The sequence below is a fragment of the Aotus nancymaae genome, unplaced genomic scaffold, assembly GCF_030222135.1.
Source record: "Aotus nancymaae isolate 86718 unplaced genomic scaffold, 86718_ANA_hifiasm-v0.15.2.pri h1tg000062l, whole genome shotgun sequence".
In the NCBI taxonomy this organism is placed as follows: domain Eukaryota; kingdom Metazoa; phylum Chordata; class Mammalia; order Primates; family Aotidae; genus Aotus; species Aotus nancymaae.
Window position 1 is genome coordinate 37,455,241 of NW_026988476.1, and position 25,330 is coordinate 37,480,570.

The window sequence follows — 25,330 nt, forward strand, 5'->3', positions numbered from 1 at the left end:
TTGAAGACACTTCCACTCAGCACAAAACTGAATGACCTCTTCCCTTAGTCTTAGCCAGCTGGCACCTAGGCCACTCTCCAGTGATCAGTGATCAAGGTGCTGCTTCCTGCAGGTGTAGACAGCTGGGACTCTGCTTCTTGAGAATCTACTCTATACTGGACTGTGCTTTGGTAACTCATCAATCCAGCCTCACAGTCACACCATACATCTGAATATCTAGTTCCTAAAAATGACAGTTTTGGAGAGGTTTATAATGGATACCAATCCCCAGCAAAACAAAGAAGTGTTTGAGACTTTTTTCCGACCCAAAATCACAAATATCAGGAAGCAACTTACTCCGTTCCACCAGATAAAACTAGTGTCTAAATATAAAACTTAGCAAGCATATCAATTTTTGTTTTCTCTGCAAAGCAAACGAACCATGAAAGTTGCAAAACTACAAAAAATTTTATGAACAAAACCCTTCTATTTTAATCAACAGTAATAATGAAACAGAGAAAGAAAAAGAAAGGAGGAAAGAAAGAAAGAAAGAAAGGAAGGAAGAAAGGAAGAAGAAAGAAAGAAAGAGAAAAAGAAAAAGAAAGAAAGAAAGGAGAGGAGAAACAAAACAAAGAAAAAGAAAGGAAGGAAGGAACAAAGACACAGGCCACAGACCAGAGGTCATTTTAAGCAATTTATCTGCGTTCATTTTTGTAATTCTTACCACAGCCCAAATACAGGTGATCCCTGTTTTAGAGATAATGGAACCGTGTAGCAGAAAGGTTAAATAACTTGCCAAAAGTCACGTAACTAGTAAGTAAGTGCGAGGACTCAAACCATGTGGTCTGGTTCCACAGCCTGTGCTATTAGGCACAGGTTACTACATTGCCAAAAGTTCTAAATATCTTGGCAAGCCCTGTAAGTGTTAGAGTAGGGAAGATGGTAGTCTATATTTAAACACTACCTGGTATGTCAAATTTGCATTTTAGGTAGCTCCCTCTGGTAGAAAGCACAGCCTATCAATGATCAAATAGCATCCATTCAGTCTCAATAATTCTTGAAACTGTCAGCTACTCTCGATTCCCATTGCCGCTGCCTTGGTTCAAGTCACTATCATTTCTCAGCTAGATCATTGCAGTGACCTCCCAACTGGCCTTTCTCCCTTTGGCCCTAACTGAAGATGAAGATGAGAGGCTAAAACAGAAATATGAAAGGAGGCCAAGCTAGTCAAAGGATGTACATATATTAATATGAGCCCCAATAACTTCTAGGAGAATGGGCTGGAGAGAGAGAGGAAGCAGTTGCAAACCCAAGTTTTTATAAATCTAGAGAAAGTCAAAAGCAAAGCCAGTATGAAGACATTAAATAAAACCACACATTTTCACAAAGTACAGGCTGCCTTAATCTGCCCTCAGAGACTGTAGGCCATGCAAATAGTTATAGACAATGGTTGTCAGATCTCCTCCATCTCCTCTGGCTTTTCTGGAGATTGGGTCTCCTGATCAGAGTAGCTTGGCTGGCTACACTCACCCTTTCTCCTGTGCTGGTCTTGCTGAGATGTGCCCTGGGCAGGATATTGGGCAGGAAGGAGACTCCTCACATGATCCAGCTTAATCCTTCTCTTCTCCCTTTCTAAAGCTGCACGCTGCAGTAAGAGCACAGCAGAAATGCAGACAAAAGGGGGCCAGACATGGGCAAGAAGCGCCCTGCTGCTCGGCATCCTGTGGGCCACGGCACACCTGCCTCTCCCGGGGGCCTCCCTGCCCCAACGTCTCCCAAGGGCCACAGGTAGGTGTACACGGGTGAGTTACCTCTGCTGCAGCAGCTGCTGCTACCACATACAGATGAAGGAACAGAAAGAGGAAAATTCTCAATGGGCTCACTTTTACTTATGTTTCTTGCTGTATTTGCTCTGAATTTTAGCATTTAAAAAGATATCAAACACTTTTGATCCTTCAACTAAGTTCTTAAATATACTCCAAAGTGATTCACAGAGATCACAGTAGGTCAAGTCTCCGGTTTTTATTGTTGCAGAGTTTTTTGTGAAAAAAAATCTTTCATCTTAGAAACGCTCTTTGCAACAGTGGATGATTCTTTGCAGGCCTATGAACAATTTAGGCTCTGAAATGAGAAAATGAAATTGTACAGATTTTAGAAATCTTCATGTATCAGAGATATCATTTCTGCTTGGGGAGCATTCAGAAATGGAGCAGAAAAGGAGGAGTGATTTCGTGGTTTCCTCTCTTTAATTCTTCACCATCATCAACATATTCATTAAAGCACCTCTTTTTGGTCCCAAAAAATAATGTTTAAAAAACTCTACAACTGTGTCATATTCAGAAGTGCTTTATACATTTTCAATGGGTTCTTAAAATTCCACCCAGTTACCCTACACGTACAGATTTCTTAAGGAAGCTCTCTGTGGGCTTAGAATGTGTGACTCCAAACTCTTCAAATTTTCACCTCCTTTTCCTTAACAGAAAATAGCACCCAATGTGTTATTTCTCCATCATCGGAGTTTCCCAAAGGGTTTTTCACAAGACAAGAGAGCAGAGATGGAGGCATTATCATCTACTTCCTAATTATCGTTTACATGTTCATGGCCATATCTATTGTCTGTGATGAGTACTTCCTACCCTCCCTGGAAATCATCAGTGAATGTAAGTGACTGGAAAGCTGCCCTGTAACCTTCTAGAAGAGTGTGTCACACAGATATGACTGTCTTTGAAACAGCTTAGCAACTGCACTGTACTTCTCAACTGCTTGCAGAGCACCGACTTCTGTGTTGTGGGGTCCCGTGTTTTAAGGAACTGGTCGAGTGTGGTTTCTCTTGGTTGTTAATGTGAATGGGAGTTTCTTTAAGTTAGAACCCAGCAGTTATTATTTTCCTGCCTATTTCCAGAAATCTCTGGTTTGTCCACTGCCTGGATGTTTGTTGTAAGAACTGTTCCAAGATTTCACTTGTATGTACTTTGTGTGCACTTCTAATACAATGAAACTCCTAATATATGCCATTTTATACTTGAACTTTTCTTTCATTTTTACTCTAAGCTCACTATAACCTCATCTATAAAGAGGTAAGTGATGCAATTAAGGATCACCCTCCGCATCTTCCTTTCCCAGCATCCTACCATTAAGGAAATTAATTGATATTTAAGAACCAATAAATAAATAAACAGATGAATAAGTCCTGCATCCTAAGTGACCTCAGGTGTCAGATGACTGTAAATTCAGTTATTAAAAATTAAGAGCTCCGTTATTGGTTTCTGAAAAAAAGATCAGCCAGTCCAAGCCTCTGAGCTCTGTTCCTTCGGCAGTATGTGTAGCCCAGAATTCTGAGCATAGACCTTCACTGGTGCACTGGTCCCTAAAACCAGGATAGCAGTATGTTTTGTGCCATATAAGCAAAAAGTGTGTTTCTAGACTCGGGCTCATGCTTGGCTATTTATTTGGTTGGGCATGCTCATGTTACAGCAAAAAGCAATGTCAAAGTTAAGGTTTGGGTTCCCTATTGCATATTCACAAGACTGTACAGACAAACAGCAGCATCCTCAACCTCCACCCACCCCCCAACATATATACACATTGCTGCCATTGATTTATAAAGGGAAAGAGCATGAATGTAAACTCTCCCTTTGCCCACCATCCCACCCCCAACCCCTGCTGAAATGCAAGGCGAATTATTTTCTCCCTTGTTCGCTGCAGTATACCAGTATCTGCAGGATCTAAAACAGTAACTGGCAATAGCAGAGGCACTCAACACCTGTTTAATGAAAAAATATAGAGAGAATAGGTTAGCCTAATTTATTACAATTTTTCTTAAGTGGATACAAACATATACTTTTTATCTTGGCATTACATCTTACCTAGACATTGATATTTCTTTAATAAATATTAAATTATATTAACAGTTTTACTTATATTAATGAAATACAAGAAAAATAGAACAGAAAAATAAAATCACCTATATTTCCATCACGCTGAGATCTACACAGTTACCATTTAGTATATTTCCTTTAAAACTTTTGAATCTTGCTACATATACAGTTTGGGGTCTTTCCTTTTTCTCACATAATATTTTATTGTACACATTTTCCCATATTAGTAAACATTCTTTGAAAACATTATTAATGATATGATAGTCCATGATTCTATACATGATTTGAGCTTTTGAAACTGGTTTTTACACATATGCACTCAGTAGAAATTTATCATAAAATTTAAAACTATTAATCTCATTGGACATTTGGCCTGTTTTAAATTTTTTGTGTTAATGTTATGCCCATAATTGTATAAAATCTTTGCACACTTCTCTGATTTCTGATTAAAAGACAGAGATGTGGATATTTTAAGTCTTATAATGTATATTTGCAAAAGGCATCCCACAAAAGTTGTGCCTACTTACACTAACTTAATGTATAGCAATATTCATTCCTGAAAACCATGAAAAATATATGAAATATTTTTAATTGCTTTTAACATTATTTTATAATGCTTGAAGGTGAATATTTTATAGGTTTAATGAATTTTGTGGTTTTGCTTTTGTGGTTTTTTTGCCCATATTCTATCAGGGGTATCTGTCTTTCTCTTATTGATTTTCAAAACTTTAAAAAATATATAAGGACATTAACCCTTTTTCTAGTACTACTTTATATCATATGCTTTTTCATAGTTTGTTTGTGTTTATCACATTGAAGTTTGAAGTTTAAATATTTTAAGTAAATTTGTAAATATTTTTCTTTATCATTTTCCTTTTGGTTTTATAACTAGAAAGTCATTTTTATCCATAGGTCATAAAAATCATTGTATTTTCTTCTACATATAGGATTTTTTTATATTTATTTATTTCTTTTACTAAGAATCTGTCTTGCTATAGGATGTAATGTTATTTTTTCCAAAAGTTGATCAATTTTCATATACTAAGTTCTTATAAAGATGTAGATCTGTCTCTATGCTCCCAACTGTATTCTAATAACCTTTTTGTTCATTCTTATGCCAATACTGCACTCTTAATTAGAAAAATGTAAAACACTAAAAATTTAAAAATGTTTATCATATAAAACATAGAAATTTAAATTGTAAGGTATTATTTCCATTTCTAATGACTTAACTGAACAATGACATGACTGAAAAATTAAATCTATGAAGAATTTTATTTATAAAAAATTATCTTTGGAGAAGTCAAAAATAAATTAAAAACCTTTCTAACCCTGTAGAAGATACAACTGCATTAAAATTTAGATTATGACTTCCAAATAATATTCATTAAGAGACTTAATATGTCTAAATGACTTCCAACATGCCCCTTGTGAAATTACTCTGAAACATCATCTGCAAACATGCATTTCTCAAATGAGTCTCTCTGCCCTGAAATATAGTAGCTATTACAGATGTGTGATTGATGAATGTCCATGCCACTGCCAAATCTTCAGCTGTTAAAAATTGACCCTCATCTTGAGTATTGAAAATACTGGCAACAAAATGAGATAGAAATAGTGCTAGCTCAATGCATTTCTAAATGCTTATAAATTAATTCTGTCACTTCTCTTTTCAAGGTCTAGCATGGTCTCATCCAAATTATGACATCAGCAATAAAAAACAATTTTCCTGAATTTTTTTTTTTAAATCTGCAGAAACAGGCTTCAAAAGTCTGCAAGTGCTTTGCCTTTCCTCGGTTTTTGATGAGCACTGAGTCATAATAATTTCATCCATTTTGTCAACTAATAGTTATTAACATAAACCTCAAAACGGTTTACAAATTTATTCCAAAATGTACTACAGTGTTCTTATTTATCAGTTACTTAAGATACAATTATAGAAGGTGAAAGATATACATCTTATAATAATACATATAGTTTATATAATATATAATTATATATAGATATATATGTTTTCACTTAGTCTTCCAAAAACCCTACAAAGTAGGGACTAATATTTTGGTTTTACTGATGAGGAAGCCAAGGCTAAGAGGGTAGGTAATGTCTCATGACCACATAGCCACACAGAGAAAGTCCCAATCTCTCTGATGCCAAAACCCAAGTATGATCTCAACATGATATAATTGTGCACATCCTTGTTTGAGATTGGCTGCCAGTATATAGTTGTTCCGAACTGTTCCATTGAACCATCTTACAAGAAATTTTCCTCTTGAAAGCACTGAAAATTTTGCCAAAAAAAATCAAATCCCCATGGTTACTATGGAAGAAGTATATTACAAAATAATGAGATTACAATGAATTATTTACAAAAATCATTTTGCACCCTTGGCAACCTATAGGTGATTGTAAATCAATGCTATAGATACTTATCCATAATAAGCTTTCAGGCCTAAACATTTTATCCAAGATCATGAGATCATAATATAGTACTGTGGAACTTAATCATCATAGATGAGGCCATAATGTCCTGTGGGGAATGTATACTGAGTTCCAACCTAGAATACAATGGAAGGATTGGCAGGCCCCTGCCCCGCGAGCCCATTACTCACTCCTCAAATCACCACAGTGGCTCATTTGGTCAACAGCAAGGTGAAGACTAGAAGAGGCTCAGGATTGTCATCTCCATGCAGGAAAGAGCTGGAAGTGGTAGAGGGCAGAGTCTCTTGCTGGTGCTCTGGGAGGGCCCTAGCTCAGTCAAACCAGTGCTCTTCCTCTTTCTGACATACATATGTTGGTCTTGGTCTCCTAGAGTTGCCACCACCAGAGGCTTCCAGCAAGGATTTTTTTTTTTTTTTTGCTTCTTCCTTTACTCATGATCATAAAAGTCACACACCCTCTGCTCTACCCTCGAACACTGGAAAATCTGGAAAAGCATATATCTCTACTAGGCAACCTCAGACACTTTACCATCATCATAACTGTATGGAGCCAATAAAAGAAAATGCAATTGCTATGCCCTCTTCCTCCAATCCGATCTTCTTTTTCTTTCCATTCAGGTTCTGTAGGAAAAGAAGCTAATGATTCTCTGAACACAGAGGGCTGAAATGAAATTAATCCATATGATAGAGGGGAAAAATGTATCACCCTCTAGTTGTCCAGGGCGTTTCACTTTTCACCAAGAAAAGACTTGGCTTCTGTGATGGGAAACAGGATGGAGATTCTGGGAAGAGAGTTAAAGTTGTGATCAGAGAAGAACATTATCCAAGCCCAAGTTAGAGCTAAAGGAGCTAGAGGTAATGGGGTGAGGAATAAACCTAAGGGGAGCTTCCTCATCCCAAATTGCGCTACTCTAGAACGATACCTGGATGGATACCCTGAGGGGTGTGTATGAGAGAGTGGAAGAGAAACAGAGACACAGTGAGAAAGGAATCCAAATGACTCTAAGGAAGCAGAGGGAGCCTCTGTCGTCTCTGATCATTCGTGTAAGCCTGACTTAGAAACTTGTGTCTAGGATTCCAGTGCTTAGTTTGGGAAGTTAGTTACATCACCTTGTAGTCATGTCTGGTATTGTTGGCTTGGGCTTTTTCCAGTTTTTTTCTCTATATATATTGATATTGTTGCTGAATGGTCTATGACAAATGCTGAGAATCCCCAGATAGTCAGAGGGGGAGGACAAAGACATCATATGCTCTAGTGCCACACTCCTATAGAGAGACAATTGAAAGTGCCCACCCTGGAGCCAGACAGCCTAGGTTCAAATCCTGCGTTCTGCCGTTTGCTAATACTGTGACCTTGGGCAAAGTTCCTAACTGCTTGCTCACTGCCTCAGCTATCTCAGCTGTGAAACAAGATGATTAAAACTTGAAGTTCAAAGAGCTGTGTGACAAGTGCATGAAGAAACACAAGTGAACTGCTTATACAAGTACCTAGCACATAGAAAACATTCACTGAATGTTCATTGTCACAAAAGAACAGACTACAAAGGTTAGAATCCCTTATTCAGGGAAAGTGGACAAGGGGAATACCAAAGCCTATTTAGGTATATTTGGAGCAAATAACCAAATCTACGGTGCATCTGCTAGAGCTTGAACACCAAATTAAGGTAAATAAAAGCAAGGCCTATTTGACAAGGTAGGAGGTAAGCTTATTAAACCCATTATTTTATTTTATCTAATAAGCCATGTGAAAACTTTAAACCTTAAATATCTCTGGAATATTCTGCGGTGGCTCACGCCTGTAATCTCAGCATTTTGGGAGGCCAGGGTGGGTCACTTGAGCCCAGGAGTTCGAGACCAGCCTGGCCAACATGGTAAAACCTCGTTTCTACAAAAATACAAAAATTAGCCGGGCATGGTGGCAGGCCCCTGGCCTGTAACCACAGCTACCCAGAGGCTAAGTCAGGAGAATCGCTTGAACCTGGGAGGCAGAGTTTGCAGTGAGCAGAGAACGCACCACTGCACTCCAGCCTGGGTGACAGAGCGAGACTCCATCTCTAAATAAATAAATAAATAAAAGAATATTCTGTTTAAATTTCCTTTTATTTCTTTTACATTAGCATCCATACCATTTTACTTCATCTTTTATTATTTAAAAAATCACTTTTAAATATAACAATTTAAATTTAAATAATTTAAATATAAGCCAATATATAACATAAATTTAAAATACAATACAAACTATATTCACTTAAAGACCAAATAGGACCAGTTTGTCTCACCTCTCTAAACAGCTCATTTTTAGAAACACAAAAGTTAATATAAAATGAAAACAAAATATCCTTTTGATATGTTATGGGGATCTCAGAGGTATTGAACCACTGTTCCAACCAGCTTTCTTTATACTTTTTCAAGATATAAACACAGAAAATTCTGAAAACCCCTTAAGACTGGTCACTTTGATAGAGTCCAAATTCCAGTGAGCCAGCTATGAACCTTAAAAAAAATTTACACTAATATGCCATTCAATTAGGTATTATAACCCCTCCATCACACTGATACCTTAGAATTATAACACGTCTTATGTGAAAATGATCTTAATAAGGTTTGGGGGTAATATACTTAAACAAAATATTTACTTTTTATTTTAAAATTTTTTCACTTACTATGCCTTGGACTAATATTTGCCTGTGTTCTACTTTATGTTTCAGAAATAGGCAATAAGAAAGAAATGCAAGTTTTAATTCCAGGTAGAATTGTTTCTAAATTGAAAAAATTGGGATTCAAATAATTCTGTGAGTATGGCATTTGGATAGCCTACGGTTTCGGGGGATTGTTTGATTTTTAATCCTCATGAAATTTACAGAAGCAAAAGCTTGACTAAAGAACAAAGAATCTAAGAATAGTGCTTCCTCCCCACTTCACAGGCGTCCATTCTCCTAAGAGCATTTCATCCTCTTTGTTGTTCTTTTTTCTCTGATCTAAATTGTGGTCCCCTTGGACTGCACCTAAATCTATACCAGGCATATAGATCTAAAGAAGTGCTATGTAGTCAGTATTTTACCAAGATGCTATTGCAGGAACAAGAAATAATAATAAAACTATGTATTATCTCTTTACTTTGCCCACATGGATAGCTGAAAGAGCAGCTTCTTGGTGTCAGAAAGATCTAGGTTTCCTTCCTACTTCTGCATTTATTCCCTATATGACCTTGGGAGTTATGGAACTTTCCCAATGAAGTAATTGTTAGGTTTGGAGGTAAAGTGTCTTGTATAAAAGTATGCTTCATATGATAGGCTAAGGGCAGGTGGAAATCCACTGTAATATTATAGCTGTTAGATTGGGGATAGGGAGAATCCTTTTTCAGTGGAATCAGGCCTTTAAAATCATTACAGTTTCAGAATTCATTCTTTCATTGCTCAAAATATGAGGTAGTAAATGTAAGGTAATCGAATTGTCTTAATTTATTGTTAAAAACATCCCAGTGCACATACATGCAGTAATGTATTCCTGACTCTCAGTAACTATTTTTCCTTCTAGGCATTTATCCCATTCAATATATTTCTAGAAATACATTTAAAATTAATTTCAGAACCAGTTTTGAAAATCATAAAAAAGACATCAATTCACCTTTGCACTTCATTTTGGACGCTAAATTGTATGACTCAGCATAACTACTCACCATAGTCACTAGAGTTGGGTCTGATAGACTTTTGATTGTTTCTAAAGCTCTAATCCATTCACGAAGCAGAAAAGTTTGCATATTTTTTTAACGATGCCAGAGGACACCAAATTGCATATAGCCTATGGCTGTAACTATTTTAAAATGTGCATTGTGAAAAGGACTAGACACATATTAAAATGATCAGAGTGGTTCAAATATAATGATAAAAGTATTCCTCACTCCATTTTTACCCTCCATCTTCTCAATTTTGGTAATGTAGACTCGGGGGGCATAGGTATTATAAAAAATTTAATTAAAAATAAGAAATGGTATAGAGCCTTAAATGATAGAATTCATATTCTATAATTTTGAGCAAAAATTTAAAAAATAGAGAGACCTTAAAGATTGTGTAGTCTGACCTTCCACTTCACAGATGGCAAAATATGAGGCTTATCTAAATAACTTAAGTCTCATATCAAGTTACTGGCAGGGCTGAATCCAGGTCTCGGTTTTAGTTTAATATTCTTCCTACTATATAATATTTCCAGAAGGCAGTTTTCAAAATCCATTATTAACTTTCTAACATGGCATCACAGAACACACTTAAGAAAAAGTCTGATGAATTTCAATAATCAACACATTATCACAAAGTTGTGTTTTATATAAACAACGTGTTGATACCTAAATCTATAAAGAAAACTCAAGTTGAACATTTCTACTATATCTTCTAGGATATGTGATTATTCCTTTAGAGTAACAGAGGAAAAAAGGAATAATAGCTATGGGAGGCAAAAAATAGAAAAAATTTATCTTAAATAATAAACTATAGAGGAAAGAAATTTTACCCAAAAGGTCAGAGAAGACAAAGCAATCTATTCTAAAGTTCAAAGGTATAAAACATTTTATAAAATATTCTTAGAATGTTAAGATATAATTTGTTAAAATATCTTTAAGTTTTATATATCCTTCTACACAAAATCTTTCCTTTCATAATTTGAGTGCAGTGAATAGGAACAAGCTTTATTCTTACTGCCTTATGTGACTAAAACTTTTCTAAAGGACCACCTATTTTCCCACTTGCAACAGCCCAATAAATCACCTTCTCTGTCTCTTGAGACTGGGTTTTCTAATGAAGCATTCTTCAGCTAGTGCTAAATGAAGATTGCTCAGTATTCAGCCGCACTGTTTGGACAGTTACTTTAAAATAAGGCATTCTGTTCTTTTTCAATTTCTTCTACATATTATCTAGCCCTGATTTAATTTGGGAAGACAATTCATGATAATATCCCGCAGCACTAAATTTATAAATTCTCTGGAATGTGCTAGAAAACTTCCTAAGTATCTTGGCTCTCAGTAACTATTTTTTTGACCAGGAAATAATTGAATGGGGGTGATTATGGTGCCAGTGCCACAAAGTGTAAACAAAAAAGATTCAGTCATCCTCCATGTTACAATTGGCCTAAGTGCTGTTCTTATATTGGGTTTCTGTGGCAAAATAAAAGCAACATTGGGCTTAGAATCAATAGGCTCAGGGTTTATGCCCTAACTCTCAACATTTAAGACCCTTGCAATCCATGTGAGACTATTTTACCTCCTGGGCCTGTTTATCTGTAAAATGGAATATCAACACTCATATCTCAGGATAGTTGATATTAAATTATGTATATGGGAGTGCATTGTATACCATGAATGTATTATTTACTTCATTTCTAAAATGAAAAAAGTTAATTACAGAGCCATCTGCTTTATCTTTTTGTTCTGTTTTAAATATTATGACCAGTGGTACCCATCAGAATTGTAATAAGAATATAGCATATATGTGTGTCTATATATATACACATATGGAGTGATTAGAGTGATTTTATATATATGCATGTATATGTATGTATACATATATATGTAATCACTCTAATCAGGAAAAGAAATGCTAGGAAATATTCTATGGTTTGGATATTTGTCCACTCCAAACCTCATGTTGAAGTCTGATCCCAAATGGAGATGGGGAGTAATGGGAGGTGTTTAGATCATGGAGGTTACCACCTAGGGGGTGAATTCTCCCTCTTTAGTTCCTTTAGAGAGCTGGTTGTTTAAAAGAGCCTGGCACTACCCACCTCTCTGTCTTGCTTCCTCTCTCACCATGTGATCTCTGCTCACACCAGTTCCCCTTTATCTTCCATGAGTGCAAGCCGCCTGAGGCTCTCACCAGATGCCCAATCTTGAACTTTTCCAGACAGAAGAATCACAAGCCAAGTAAACCTTTTTCTCTTTATAAACTACCCAGCCTCAGGTACTCCTTTATACAACACAAAATGGACTAGGATACAATGTAAACTACACAAACCATTTATTTCTCACCTCACTAGTCACTGCAGTAGATGTTCAGCAAGTGACATGACCAAAGGCAAATAGAATAGAGGGCCTGGCCTAAATAATTCTAACTACCACAAGAGAACTTTTCACAATGGTTTTGCAGGTGTCACAGCTCAGATTAGGGATGTTTGGATCTCTCAGACCAAATTACCCCAAGGGATAAAATTAATGACTGGAGCTGGCATCATCAGCAGACAATACGTGGATGACAGATTTCCAAGTACTTCCCATGTCTTTCAAAATGAAAGCCAAAGTCCTTATTGGAATCCACAAGGCCCTACATGATCTGCCTATTACCTCTATCTCATGACCTACTGCTTTCCCCGGACACTCTCCATTCTAGACATGCAGGTCTTCTTTTTCTCCACCACACAGGCTAGCCTCTACCCCAGAACCTTTGCAGTCATTTATTCTGCATAGAATATTTTTAGCCCAGGTATACAAGTGACTAGCTCCTCACTTCAAAGTCTTTAGGTATTTTCTCAATTAAGTCCTTTCTGGTTATCCAATCTAAAATTTCAGTCCTTCCTCTCTGACATTTTTCTCTTTCTCCCCTCCCTGCCTTTACTCCTTGCAACTTATCTCTAACACCATACCGATTTTCCTTATGTTGTCTGTTTCCCCTTACTAAAAATAAAGCTCTGTGAGAGCAGGAGTATTTGTCTGTTTTGTCCACTGCCGTTATTACTAGCACATTAAAAAAGCATCTGGCATATAGTAGGTACTCAATAAATGTAACAAATAAATGAACCACCATATGACTTAACTATCACCCCAAACCTAGTGGCTAAAAACAATTACTTCTCACAGTTTGGGGGGTTTACTGAGTTCAGCTAAGTGGTTCTCACCCAGGGTCTCTCGTGCAGGTATAGTCAGAGGATGGAGCTAGAATCATCTGAGAGCTCACTCTCTCATATGTCTGGTGCCTAGGCTGGGCAGTTTCAAAATGTGGGGACTGAAACAGCAGCAATTCCTTAGGCATCTCTATTTCTGTAAGGGCTTTTCATGAGATCTCTCCAGTATGGAGGTTTCAACAAAGTAGCAGGACTTATGTCATAGCTTAGGGGAAATGTCCCAAGTGATTACACCAAGGAAGTTGTATCACCTTTTATGTCCCAGCCTCAAAAATATTATGACTCTGCCATAGCTGTACACTATTAGTCAAATCAGTCACAAGGGCTCATTCAGGTTCAGGAGGAGGAGACTACTTTTTTGTTGTTGTTTATGGGGATTTAGAGTTCTCGAAAACTATGTGGAGCAGAAAAATATTGTAACTATTGTTGTAATATACAATCTGCCACACCAATTAAAAAGGAATCAGTAAGTTCAAATGCAGTCCCAGCAGACTAGAGAACAAAGTCAACCTGAGTGCAGGCAACAATAAGAAGGAAATACTGTCCACCTGTGACAAGGACTCAATCAAGCACACCAGAGTTTGAGGGTCTGGGAAGACTGAATCCTCAAAGTCCAATAGGTAAACGACAATAAACATCAACAAAGAGTTGCCATCAAGTCTTGAAAACCCAAATTCTAGTTCTGACTTGGATACTAACTTTGTGACCTATGGTAGGTAATTTAATGTATGGCATGCTACTTCTATTGGCTAGTTTTTAGTTTATCAGTAAAGCCTGGTTGGAGGTTTCTTATGCAAACCTATCTCAACCTTCCCAAAGCAAAGGCTTTCTCTGTTCCTTCCTATGGTAGGTCAATATTGGCCCTAAAATCGAAAGGGCCAAAAATTTCTTAATACCCTCATCTTGTCAGCCACTTAAGTTTATAAACTTGCATGCTTGTAAGTCTGGAGGATAGACACAAACTATTTCTATAGTATTTCAGTATTTTCTTACATTCCTAGAGAAAATTTTTGATAGATCCATGTTTTAAATCAAGAGGTTACACAATATGAAATCTAGTTAAGTAATTTTCCCTCATTTGTAACTAGACAAAGTTGAAGCTGCAAATTTTTTTAGAATATCCATGTTTTCTTGTGACTATAAGCCAAATTCAGCTACATTAAAATCATCAAATATTCCCTGTATGGCAACTGAAAAACCCCAGCCAAAGCCTCTCATATTCTGAGTATTTTACACAAAGTTCCTATACCAGAAAATTTGAATGGACAGTTGAAATGACTTAACAGATTTGTGTAAATTTGTGAACAAGCTCAGTTCAATTTCATTATAGATCTAAAAAACTTTTATCTTGCAGTTGGGTTACAATTTCCAAATTACTTTGATTTTCAAAGCCATGCTGTTGCTATTCACCTACAAGCCCTCCAGCTAGAAAAGAGGCTTTTCTGGTTCCAAATAACCCTACGTTTGGCACTCCCTTTAGTCTCCACCTTCTCACCCTATCTATAGAAGTATTAAGTAATGAATTCATAAAGAAGCAAAACACTGCAGCTATTAATCTGTATATTTTAAAGCTTAAGTAAATATTAGTGGTTTTATGTGAAGCTGTAGCTCTGAATATCTGTTTTGTTTAGTTGTAAAGACATACTCTTTCACTTTATTAGACATAACGATCATTTTATTTATTTCAGTCCTTGGATTGTCTCAGGATGTTGCAGGCGCAACTTTCATGGCAGCGGGTAGTTCAGCTCCTGAATTAGTTACTGCTTTCCTAGGTAAATATTGCTCCTTATACTTTTTGTTGACTCAGTGTGATTTTATTTTCTTCAAGTTAACACTAACTTGGCTGCTACTATCTTGCGCACAGGTGTATTTATCACAAAGGGAGATATTGGCATTAGCACCATTCTTGGATCTGCAATTTATAATCTCCTTGGCATCTGTGCAGCCTGTGGCTTGCTATCTAATATGGTATGTAGCAAAACCATTCAACAAAATTTATTGTCTTAAAAAATTCTAAAGATAACTCTTTGTATTCTGGGATGGACAACAGGGCACTAATAATATGTGCAATCAAATTTATTAATTAGTAGAAAAACAACATGTATTCAATTTGAAGTTAATCCACAAATAGCCCATGGTTAGATTTATGAAAGTCCGTGTAAGTTAGAACAAAATTTTTATTTTTATCTGAGCAATATGTAAAAGATAACAATATTTAACTACAAACATACAAACAATTTTAGTATTATACTAAGGATTATACTTGAAGTTACAATGTAATGGAAATAATAACTTATCATATTACAGGTTTCAACACTATCATGTTGGCCCCTATTCAGAGACTGTGCAGCATACGCAATTAGTGTAGCAGCAGTTCTTGGTATAATATATGACAACCAAGTTTACTGGTAAGCTTGAAAATTATTCTTATATAAAAATTACAGAGATTTTATGAAATTCCAATGCTTCAGTAACATTTTTTTCAGAAGTGTTATTTCAGTCCCCTCATCTGCCACTTCCACACCATAGTCCAACAGCTGATTCAGTTCTCACTAGTTCACAATTTCTTTTTAGTCACTTCACAGTCTCCTTTTTCCTCTCACCAGTGACTGGAGACCACCACTTTTCCTTCTCCCCACTGGCTGCCTATTCAGAAAGTTTCCCAACTTCTGTTGTCCACTAAAGCCACAACCATTGACTTTTTCTTCTGCTGGGTTACTGCTTGCCTTGCCTTGGTTAGACATGGTCACGGTCACAAAAGACTGGAGAAGGATGGTAGAGGATGTAAAGGAAGTCATTTAAAATTCCTCCAAACTTCGGAGGCTCATTCAGGAGAAACTACAGCCTTCTTCTTCTAAGAATTAACAATGCTCAGCTTTTAATATTAAAATTGTTTGCTTTCTCTGTGATTTCTCTGTGACTAGCTGGTCCAAGAAAATGAAAAAGGGGGTGACTGAGTAGACAAATACAAACTTTTTCAACAAGCAAGCAGCAGGCACCTACTAGGTGCTAGATACAAGGGATAATGAAATGTAAAACATAGCTACACAGGTTAAACATTGCATAGCTTCCAGAGGACACTGGAAAAATAGAAAAAAATGTGGCCAGACACGGTGGCTCATGTCTGTAATCCCAGCACTTTGGGAGGCCAAGGTGGGCAGGCGGATCACGAGGTCAGGAGTTTGAGACCAGCCTGGCCAACATGGTGAAACCTCATATGTACTAAAAACATACACAAAAATAACTAGCCGGGTGTGCTGGCACACACCTGTATTCCCAGCTACTTGGGAGGCTGAGGCAGGAGGATCCCTAGAACCCAAAAAGTGGAGGTTGCAGTGAGTCAAGATTGCACTATTGCACTCCACCCTAGGTGACAGGGCGAGACTCTGTCTCAAAAAAAAAAAAAGTAAATGGTGCCCAACTGGAGAACCACAAGTCTGCAGCACTGCATAAAACCTGCTATCAAGAAACTTAAAACCCAGCCAGAAGCATAATTTCTAAACAAATCATCTTGTCATCCAGTCTGACAGACTGTGTTGGTAGAGTAGAAATCCTTCTAGAATTCGGCAGTCATAAGGGACAGTGACTGCGAGAGTACCCAAGCTAATGCTCCCTCAATTAGGGAAATCAGAACTGTTCCTTAAGATGTAGCAGAGATTTACTGGCTATAAAATAAAAGGTAAATGCAAGGTTCAAATGTGATGGCTTTTGCTAATTGCCAGAGTACAGAGAAACAGTTCTTGGTTCCCAAGGTATAATTTTATATTTTAGAACATCTTGTTTTCTTGTGACTGTAAACCAACTTCACCTACATTAAAAACATTAAAAATGCTCTGTATAGCCAACTGAAAAATCTCAGCCAAAGTCTCCCATATTCTGAATAATATTTTACACAAAGTTCCTATACCAGAAAACTTGGATGGTTGAAATGACTTAAAAGTATTTGGGGGAATGTATTGTGCCAATGAGCTGAGGTAGAAAATGTTCACCACTATTCACTAATTTTACACTTATTTTGAAAATCTCAAATTATCATTTTCATTGCATTTTATACCTACCATTTGAAAGGTATCTACAAGTAAAAACAATGAGTTTGTTGATCTTGTGGGTTTTTTTTTTTTAAAAAAACATATAAGTGTCCAGTTTTTATCAGTAAACTTACTATAATGCTGTAACCAAGTTTGGACAAATCTACAAAAAAAAATCTAGAAATGTTTTATTGCTCTGTGGCTACTTTTGTTAGAAAATCATTCAATAGATACTGCTCAAAAGCTATCAGCACCAAAATGACTTTCATTTTTAATTTAAAAACACAAATTTCTCTTAATTTATAGGTATGAAGGAACTTTACTGCTTTTGATATATGGATTATATGTTTTGGTGCTGTGTTTCGACATTAAAATTAACCAATATATTATAAAGAAATGCAGTCCTTGCTGCACCTGTCTTGCCAAAGCTATGGAGAGAAGTGAACAACAGCCACTGACGGGATGGGAAGATGAAGGTCAACCATTCATTCGTCGGCAATCAAGAACTGATAGTGGAATATTTTATGAAGACTCTGGCTACTCTCAGCTCTCTATAAGTTTACATGGTCTTAATCAGGTTTCTGAAGGTAATCACTAAATCCTGCCCATTATTAAGACTATTCACAAAAGCAGAACTTTAAAATTTCAATTCAGCAGGTATTGTGTGCTTTTTATGTAAGACTGTGAAGACTCAGAAATGATACAGACTAAGTCCCTACTCTTAAGGAACTTCCAATATCATAGGAAATACAAAATAGCTAAAATATGAACGTATAAGTACCATAAAAAAATAAATAAAGTGTGACTGTGGTTCACAAATGGGACAGATTATCAAAATGTGGTGAGGACAGTTAGAGAGGAGATTTTCACAGAGAAGGGAGCATTTAAATTGGGCCTTGCTGGACCAGTAAGATTTTAACTAATGACATGATGTTATGACCAGTAAATAACAGCTACTGATGCAGAGATAAGAGGAGTAAAGCACATATAGCACAGTATATGTATAGTAAGGAAACAGAGGAAAGGTAGAAAGAAAGACATAGGATGAGAAGAATCTTAAATGCTATCGTATGAATCTTGGAAGGTTTGTGAGGAAAGAAATTATCAGAACTGTTATCTTAGTAATGTTACCCTGAGTGATGTTCATATTCAGTGAACTAAAATATGAAGAGACAAGGAGGTGTGTAAGAGGCTATTATAACAGCTGATATGTTTACTAGGTGCCTAGACCAAGTGAAAGTGGTAGGAATAAAAGAGAACAGATGTGAGACTATATGAAAGAAGCATCACCAAGACTTGGCGACTGAGACTATATGGATCCAGAAAAAGGAACCAAGATAGCTCCTACATTCGAATCTTGACTAAGAAAATGGGAACACAACTTATTAAAACTGGGAACTCAGGAAAAGGGGCTGGTTTGGAAGAACGAAGAAAAACAGTTGAGGTTTACTGTTGAAAGCAGGAGCAAAACATTTAGGTAAACATGTTCATTAGGAAGTCAAATTCAGCTATGATCAGAATTATAAGTTCATAGGTTACTATTTTATAAAGTGATTGTCTAAAACAGATTCTAATTTTAATCAAGGCTTTAGGAGGGTACCTTATTCTAATTTACTACTTAAAAAATTGAAATGACTTTTCCCCCTTCTTACAAAAATTTTAGCTTCTGCTCTCTCAGGTATAAGAGGTGTGGATCTCTAAGTTTTTAATAAGAAATGCAAAGGAACCAATCCAAACTCTTTGATATGTTAAAATTATATCTCATATTACTTAATGGCACATTGGTTGAAGTTTGGCAAACTTTTTAAGAGTTATTGTTCTAGCATTAGTTTTAACATGATTTGATCCAATTTGTAAATGCCATACAAATTTTAAACAATTTTAAATTAAATTCCCATTTTTATCCAATATATTATCATTATCCTTGTCTTTCACTAAATTAAATTGAATAAAGAAATATACTCAATTGTCATAAATTATATTGTAGATGATATACTAGCTCCTACTTTAAGGTTCTATGAACTTCGGAAAAGTCTGAATAAAATAGTAATGAAACAGGACAGAAAAACCACTTCCAATAAGAATTAGGATATGCAACTTAATAAAAAAGATGATGCTATAATTATGTTATATTCTCTAAGTACACATTATCTGGTACATAGGGCAGGCAGAGGCATCATCAATATTGTGAAGTGGAGACAACTGGAGTAGCCAGGTTAGAAGCCAGGTTAATCCCCTAAGCAAAAAGTTACCGAAGGCAATCTACATGAGATGTCCAATTGACACTTCATAAACACTATCTATAATATATTTAGGGAATGGCCCAAGACATTTTGATAAACTTAAGGCCCCAAATAAAGAAATGCTGAGTATCACATCTCACACTGTCTGTGTAAAGTTTCAATTAGTTTCTTTTCACCAGCAATGTCAGTAATGAGGTACTCAAATGTTTTAAACAGCCTTTTAAAAACTGACACAATTTATTTCAATATAGCATTCTAAGTAGACATTTCTAACTTAATTAGCAATTGAGAAAACTCAAAAGTGTTTTAATTTTTCCACGACAGATCCACCAAGTGTTTTCAACATGCCTGAAGCAGACTTAAAAAGAATTTTCTGGGTATTATCCCTTCCTATTATCACATTACTTTTTCTAACCACACCAGATTGTAGAAGAAAATTCTGGAAAAACTACTTTGTGATAACCTTTTTCATGTCTGCACTATGGATATCTGCATTTACATATATCCTGGTCTGGATGGTCACAATAACTGGTATGTATTTTAAGCACAATAGGACAACTTGAAAATAATTTCATATAAGAACGAATTGCTTATGTTCACTCAAAGTAGTCTAGCTACACAGCAAATTTCTTTTCAGCAAGGTTGAAGATTAGTATCATTTACAAAATGATTAAGTATTACTATAACAAGATCATTTGGGTTTGTGAGTTGTGTATTATATATAAACTGTATTTTCCACTGTTATTCAGCCTGGGGTACAATTCAAGAAATCATCTTGTAAATGAAATCAAATTCATAGAATGTCTTTTTATTGTGCTAATAATTTAATCACATTCCATGGGGTTCGCAATAAACTCTTTATATCCAATTCCATTACATAAGAAGGAAAAAAAAAAAAAACAGAGCAAGGAGCTCTATTTTTGGGAAAACAATGGGTGCTCACCGCTAAAGTGGATTATATTTTATTTGTTTTTTTCAACATGGCAACACAAACATACTATGAAATGAGTGAAAAGGGTATAAAATAAAGTGTAATTCTAGGTTTCTACTACCTTCATGATTAAGACTTAAACTACTGCTGCTTGGCCATAATCCACTGTAGTCCCCAAACAAAAAACTATCAACAAAGACAAAAATAATCTGTAATTTCTCCTACAAAGGTTAACCCGAATTGACTGATAGCAGAGGTGAACAGACTACTGCCAGTGTGCCAAAATAACCCAGCTGGTTTTTATTTGTAAAGTTTTACATATTATCTATGATTGCTTTCACACTACATTGGAAAAGCTGAATAAATGCAATAGAAACCATACAGCCTGCAAACCCTAAATAATTACTATCTGGCCCCTCACAGACACAAAAATTTGTTGACCCTTGACTTTTCCCAAATTAATGTAAGTATTAGAATATTATGCTAGCAAAAAGTGGACTATTTCTTCTTTTAATGAGAAAAATGATGAAGTCCAATTAGCTTGCATATTATATCTATCCAAATTCACTCAGCCAGAACACATTTGATATTAGGAAAATTAAAAGACAGCAAAAATCATGTAATAGATCACAGAACAGCCCCCAAGATGATAAATACTAGTGTTATTTATGCACATATGAATTCTAGCAAAGCCAGTAACAGAAATTAACAACCAATTCCAATTCCAGTATCAATATATAAGCATGCAATAAATAAGCTACTTTCTAATTAAGTTATTTTCACTGGCATTTTAAGAAATAAAGAGAAAGATATTAAACCAAGTTTTCAATTACAACATTAAAAGAACAGTTACATATCCTTTTTAAAAAAAACTTCTCTCTGGTTCTGTTTCTGAGAATAAATACAGTTAAAAATGTTGACCTAAAACCAAATTTAACAGAAGTATTAATAAATTGTGACCATATGTTAGACTCAAGTAGAAAACAAACAGGTTTTGTTTTCCTCAGAGATTAATGAACTTCTCCCCCCTCAAAAAAATCAGTAAATTAAGGTGTACCACGAAAGTAGAAAGTAATAAATGGTATATATATGCTAACACATTTATAGCTTAAAGATAGCTATAATTAATTTGTTTAACTCTAATTTAAGAAAAATTTTTAAGAATGGAAATGAGGAATGATCAGTCTCATTAGCAAATATTCAGCACAGCCCTGATGAAGGAAGATAATGGTGGACATAAACATCTTCTATAATAATATCAAACAGGAAAATTTCTCATTGACGGAATTTTGGCTATTACGTATCTTTAGATATGTCATTAAAAAATCTGTGCTAACTGGGTTACCCAAATTAACAACCTGATTCGAATATTTTGCTAGCTAAAAAACTAAGCAAGCACATATTGGCCCCTAATTCTAAATGTGCCTATTTTATTTTTGTTCAGGAAGGAAATATCCAAAATAACTGCAAAGAATGGTTAGTGAATCTGTAAGATTTGTAACTTGAAATATCTGTTTATTACAGGGGAAATACTAGAAATTCCAGATACAGTAATGGGCCTTACTTTATTAGCAGCAGGAACAAGCATACCAGACACAATTGCAAGTGTGTTGGTTGCAAGAAAAGGTAAGAACTAGGTCCCTCAAGCTGCGATGGTCATTCTACAAGCCTGGAATGAGTAAAAGTAGCTTTAAAAATATTTACTTCCTTAGCAACAAACTTTGAAGGGAAAAAAAAGTGACTCTAGGAAATGTTTACTATTTAATAGCAAGTTAATTTCACTCAATCTAATCCCCCAAATAATATTCATTTGAAATGTGCATTAAATAATAATTAACCATGTTAAATTACAATGAAAAGCAACAAGTAAGCTATACACCTTATTGAAAAATGGTTTAATAAATATAATTATTAAATAAATGTTAAGACTTTAAATACCAACTCAAGAAAAATTTTAAAATACAAATTCATTAAGACATTTATTCTAACGACAGTTTTTCAAAATGAATCAACAACAAAAAAAGTATCCAGTGTTTCTTTTCTTATGAAGATTATTAATAAAATACAGTATTGGTAAGCACATTTTAACAATATGCTTTTCTTCTGTAGGGAAAGGAGATATGGCTATGTCTAACATCGTGGGATCCAATGTGTTTGATATGTTGTGCCTTGGTATTCCATGGTTTATTAAAACTGCATTTATAAATGGATCAGCTCCTGTAGAAGTAAACAGCAGAGGACTAACTTATATAACCATCTCTCTCAACATTTCAATTATTTTTCTTTTTTTAGCAGTTCACTTTAATGACTGGAAACTAGACAGAAAGTTGGGAGTAGTCTGCCTATTATCATACTTGGGGCTTGCTACATTATCAGTTCTATATGAACTTGGAATTATTGGAAATAATAAAATAAGGGGCTGCGGAGATTGATATTACTCATAGTGTTATGCAGAAAATGTGAATGGCAGGGAGGGGCAGAGACAAAAATCCATTTCTTCATTTAAATCAAACTTTAAAAATCCTGAACTTTAGAATCTAAAACTTACAGTAATTTAAAACGAACCAAAATCACATCCTAATTTTTCTGAGACCTTTCTTTTCATGAACAAATACATATTATAAAACAGAAGTTTTGGGGGGAAAAATCTATCATGTTTTACTCTACAATAAATTGATAAAAACTGGAGAAACTAGAGCAAACAAATCCCACTATGTAGTACTGAAAACAACAAGAAAATGGCTTATTTCATTAAAAACAGTATAACCATTCATTTAAACTGAATGACCAGACTTGCTGTCTTTAAAAACCCAAACTTGAGATTAACAAAAATTACAGTATATTTTTAACATTATACTGTTAAAAGCTGGTGGGAGTTTTAAAAGTTCATTTTTACAGCTTTTGTAAGCATACAATATTACTTTAAAAAATGACTTTTACTAGGAGATTCAGCAAAACAGATGTAGGAATGTTCCAACCATGGCTTGAAATTATGCATTACGATCCAAGCGAACATCAATTTCTCTGCCACTGATTTTTATGCCATTCATTATTCTGCAGGCCTTTTCAGCTGATTCTGGGGAGTCAAATCTGACTGTTCCACAGCCTTTTGACTTTCCATTCTCCATTTTTATTTCTGCAAACATTACATGACCTGTAAAATAAAAGTTATAGAATTACTAGTCAGTTTAAATGAGTTCTAATTCACTTTATAGGTTTGAAATTCCTCATAGCCAATTGTGATAATTAATTTATTAAAAACATTAACATTAATGCATTAAAATAATATAAGCATTACATTCAGAATAAAATACAATTCTTATAAAGTAAATATATACATATTAGAATACACAAAATTGGAATCAGGAGAGATATTCTTAGGATTTAATGTATTTTATTTATGTTAAATCTCTAATTCTTGAAGTGAATTTTATAAGCAGTAAATTAAGCTAGCACAAAATGCCACCAACTCACCACACCCTATGACAAACTTACTCATTTAAACAATAAATGGTTGCTTACTGCCCAGTCTCCCTAATCTGTCTTCCTTCCCTTTTATCCTCATTTCACTCCTTCATCCCTTGCAAACAAGTGCAACTGATCAGAAATCTAATTTCTATCAGGCTACAAAGGGCCGCACTAATTCTGTTTTGCAACCACAGTGCAAATTCAGTATCACAATTTGAACTCAAAGTCTAAGAATGGCACTAAATATGCTATGGAAAGAGTCGTGGGAAGAGATAGCATTGATTTAAATCAATAAAGGTAAAAACAGTGATGTCAAGAGGAGAATCTTGGAGAAGCTTCAGGAAAGAGGAGGAAAACCAGAAACCTGTCCTTATGCAGTTGTAATATCATTGCTAACTCTAGAGACTGGTATTTGAAGTAAATCAATACCATTTATCAAAATACAAAGTGGCCATAGAATTCCTCACTGGACTAGAATACTTTTGAGAGTAAAAGGGGGAGTTATCAAAAATTACACATAAGTAACAGATGTAAAGTGAGACTATCCCCAGGCAACTGGAATATATGGTCACTCAATCCAAACAGGTCATAAATTTAGGGTATGACTACTCACCATAATATTTCCCTCCCCACTAGATGTACATGTCAAAACAAATCAAGCTAGAAGACTTTAAATATTATAGTTGCCAGATCACTATGGGCTAATTTTAGTCTGGCAACCAAATCAGACAGCCAGACATATTTAGTTCTATAAAGGGAGAGGGAAGGGGAAAAAGAAGGGGAAAGGGAAAAGCAAGAGGGCGAGTCAAAAAATTGCATAGGCCCTTTCCAGATAAGATCAAATTTTAACATTAATGCATAAGGAAGGTTTTTTTCTGTTGAAATCTTGATCTGAATGATCTCTTACCTATAACATCCTGGACTACTTCATACTTTCACTTTTTCATCCACTCCCTATTACTGCATTTGTTTTTTAAAACCAACTGGTAGTCAACTGCTCACCTACTAAAGACTAAATGGTCTAAGATAATAAATGTCATGCTGAAACAAAACCAGTATCTTGTTACACAGGCCAGGTAGTCTTTAAAGTGTTCTGAGAAGTTATAAAATAGGCTAATCTTCACAGAAATTACATGGTAATGGTTAAAGTAGATCCAAATAATATTTAGCCCACAACTGGAATGAAATGGGGGAAAACAAGCAAAACACAGCAATCACACTTTCTAATAAACATTATAAAATGAAACTGAAAAACACATTAAATAAAAAAACTTTGAAGATAAATGCAGCACAATTTCCAGAGTCCTCTTAATATCCTGAATGCTGGTACCTGAAAAAAAGCAAGTTTAATTAAAGAAGCATACCTCGGTAAATGGCAGCACCTTACAGTTATTTTGAAAAGAACTGTGGACATTTTCGAGAGATTTTAAGGTTAAAGTTTCTTCCTTATCCTAATTTTACCTAAAAGTGTAGTTTTTCT

The 25,330-nt window shown here is 35.3% G+C and overlaps 2 protein-coding genes across 3 annotated transcripts in view; one reads left to right on the plus strand and one right to left on the minus strand.

Moving 5' to 3' along the window:
- Positions 1-1,646: 1,646 nt before the first annotated feature.
- On the plus strand, positions 1,647-23,424 carry SLC24A5 (solute carrier family 24 member 5). The gene is made up of 9 exons (XM_012442339.3): positions 1,647-1,767; positions 2,460-2,639; positions 14,869-14,952; positions 15,045-15,148; positions 15,488-15,588; positions 17,515-17,795; positions 19,776-19,982; positions 21,907-22,008; positions 22,492-23,424. Exons 1-9 carry the CDS (start codon positions 1,647-1,649, stop codon positions 22,812-22,814), a joined length of 1,503 nt encoding a protein of 500 aa, XP_012297762.1. The 3' UTR covers positions 22,815-23,424.
- Positions 20,652-25,330, minus strand: part of MYEF2 (myelin expression factor 2) — a 40,991-nt gene continuing 36,312 nt past the window's right edge. For both annotated transcript variants that reach the window (XM_012442336.2, XM_012442333.3), the window contains one exon: positions 20,652-23,536. In XM_012442336.2, coding sequence (XP_012297759.1) covers positions 23,373-23,536 — 164 coding nt within the window. In that variant the 3' untranslated portion in view covers positions 20,652-23,372. The remainder of the gene's footprint in view (positions 23,537-25,330) is intronic.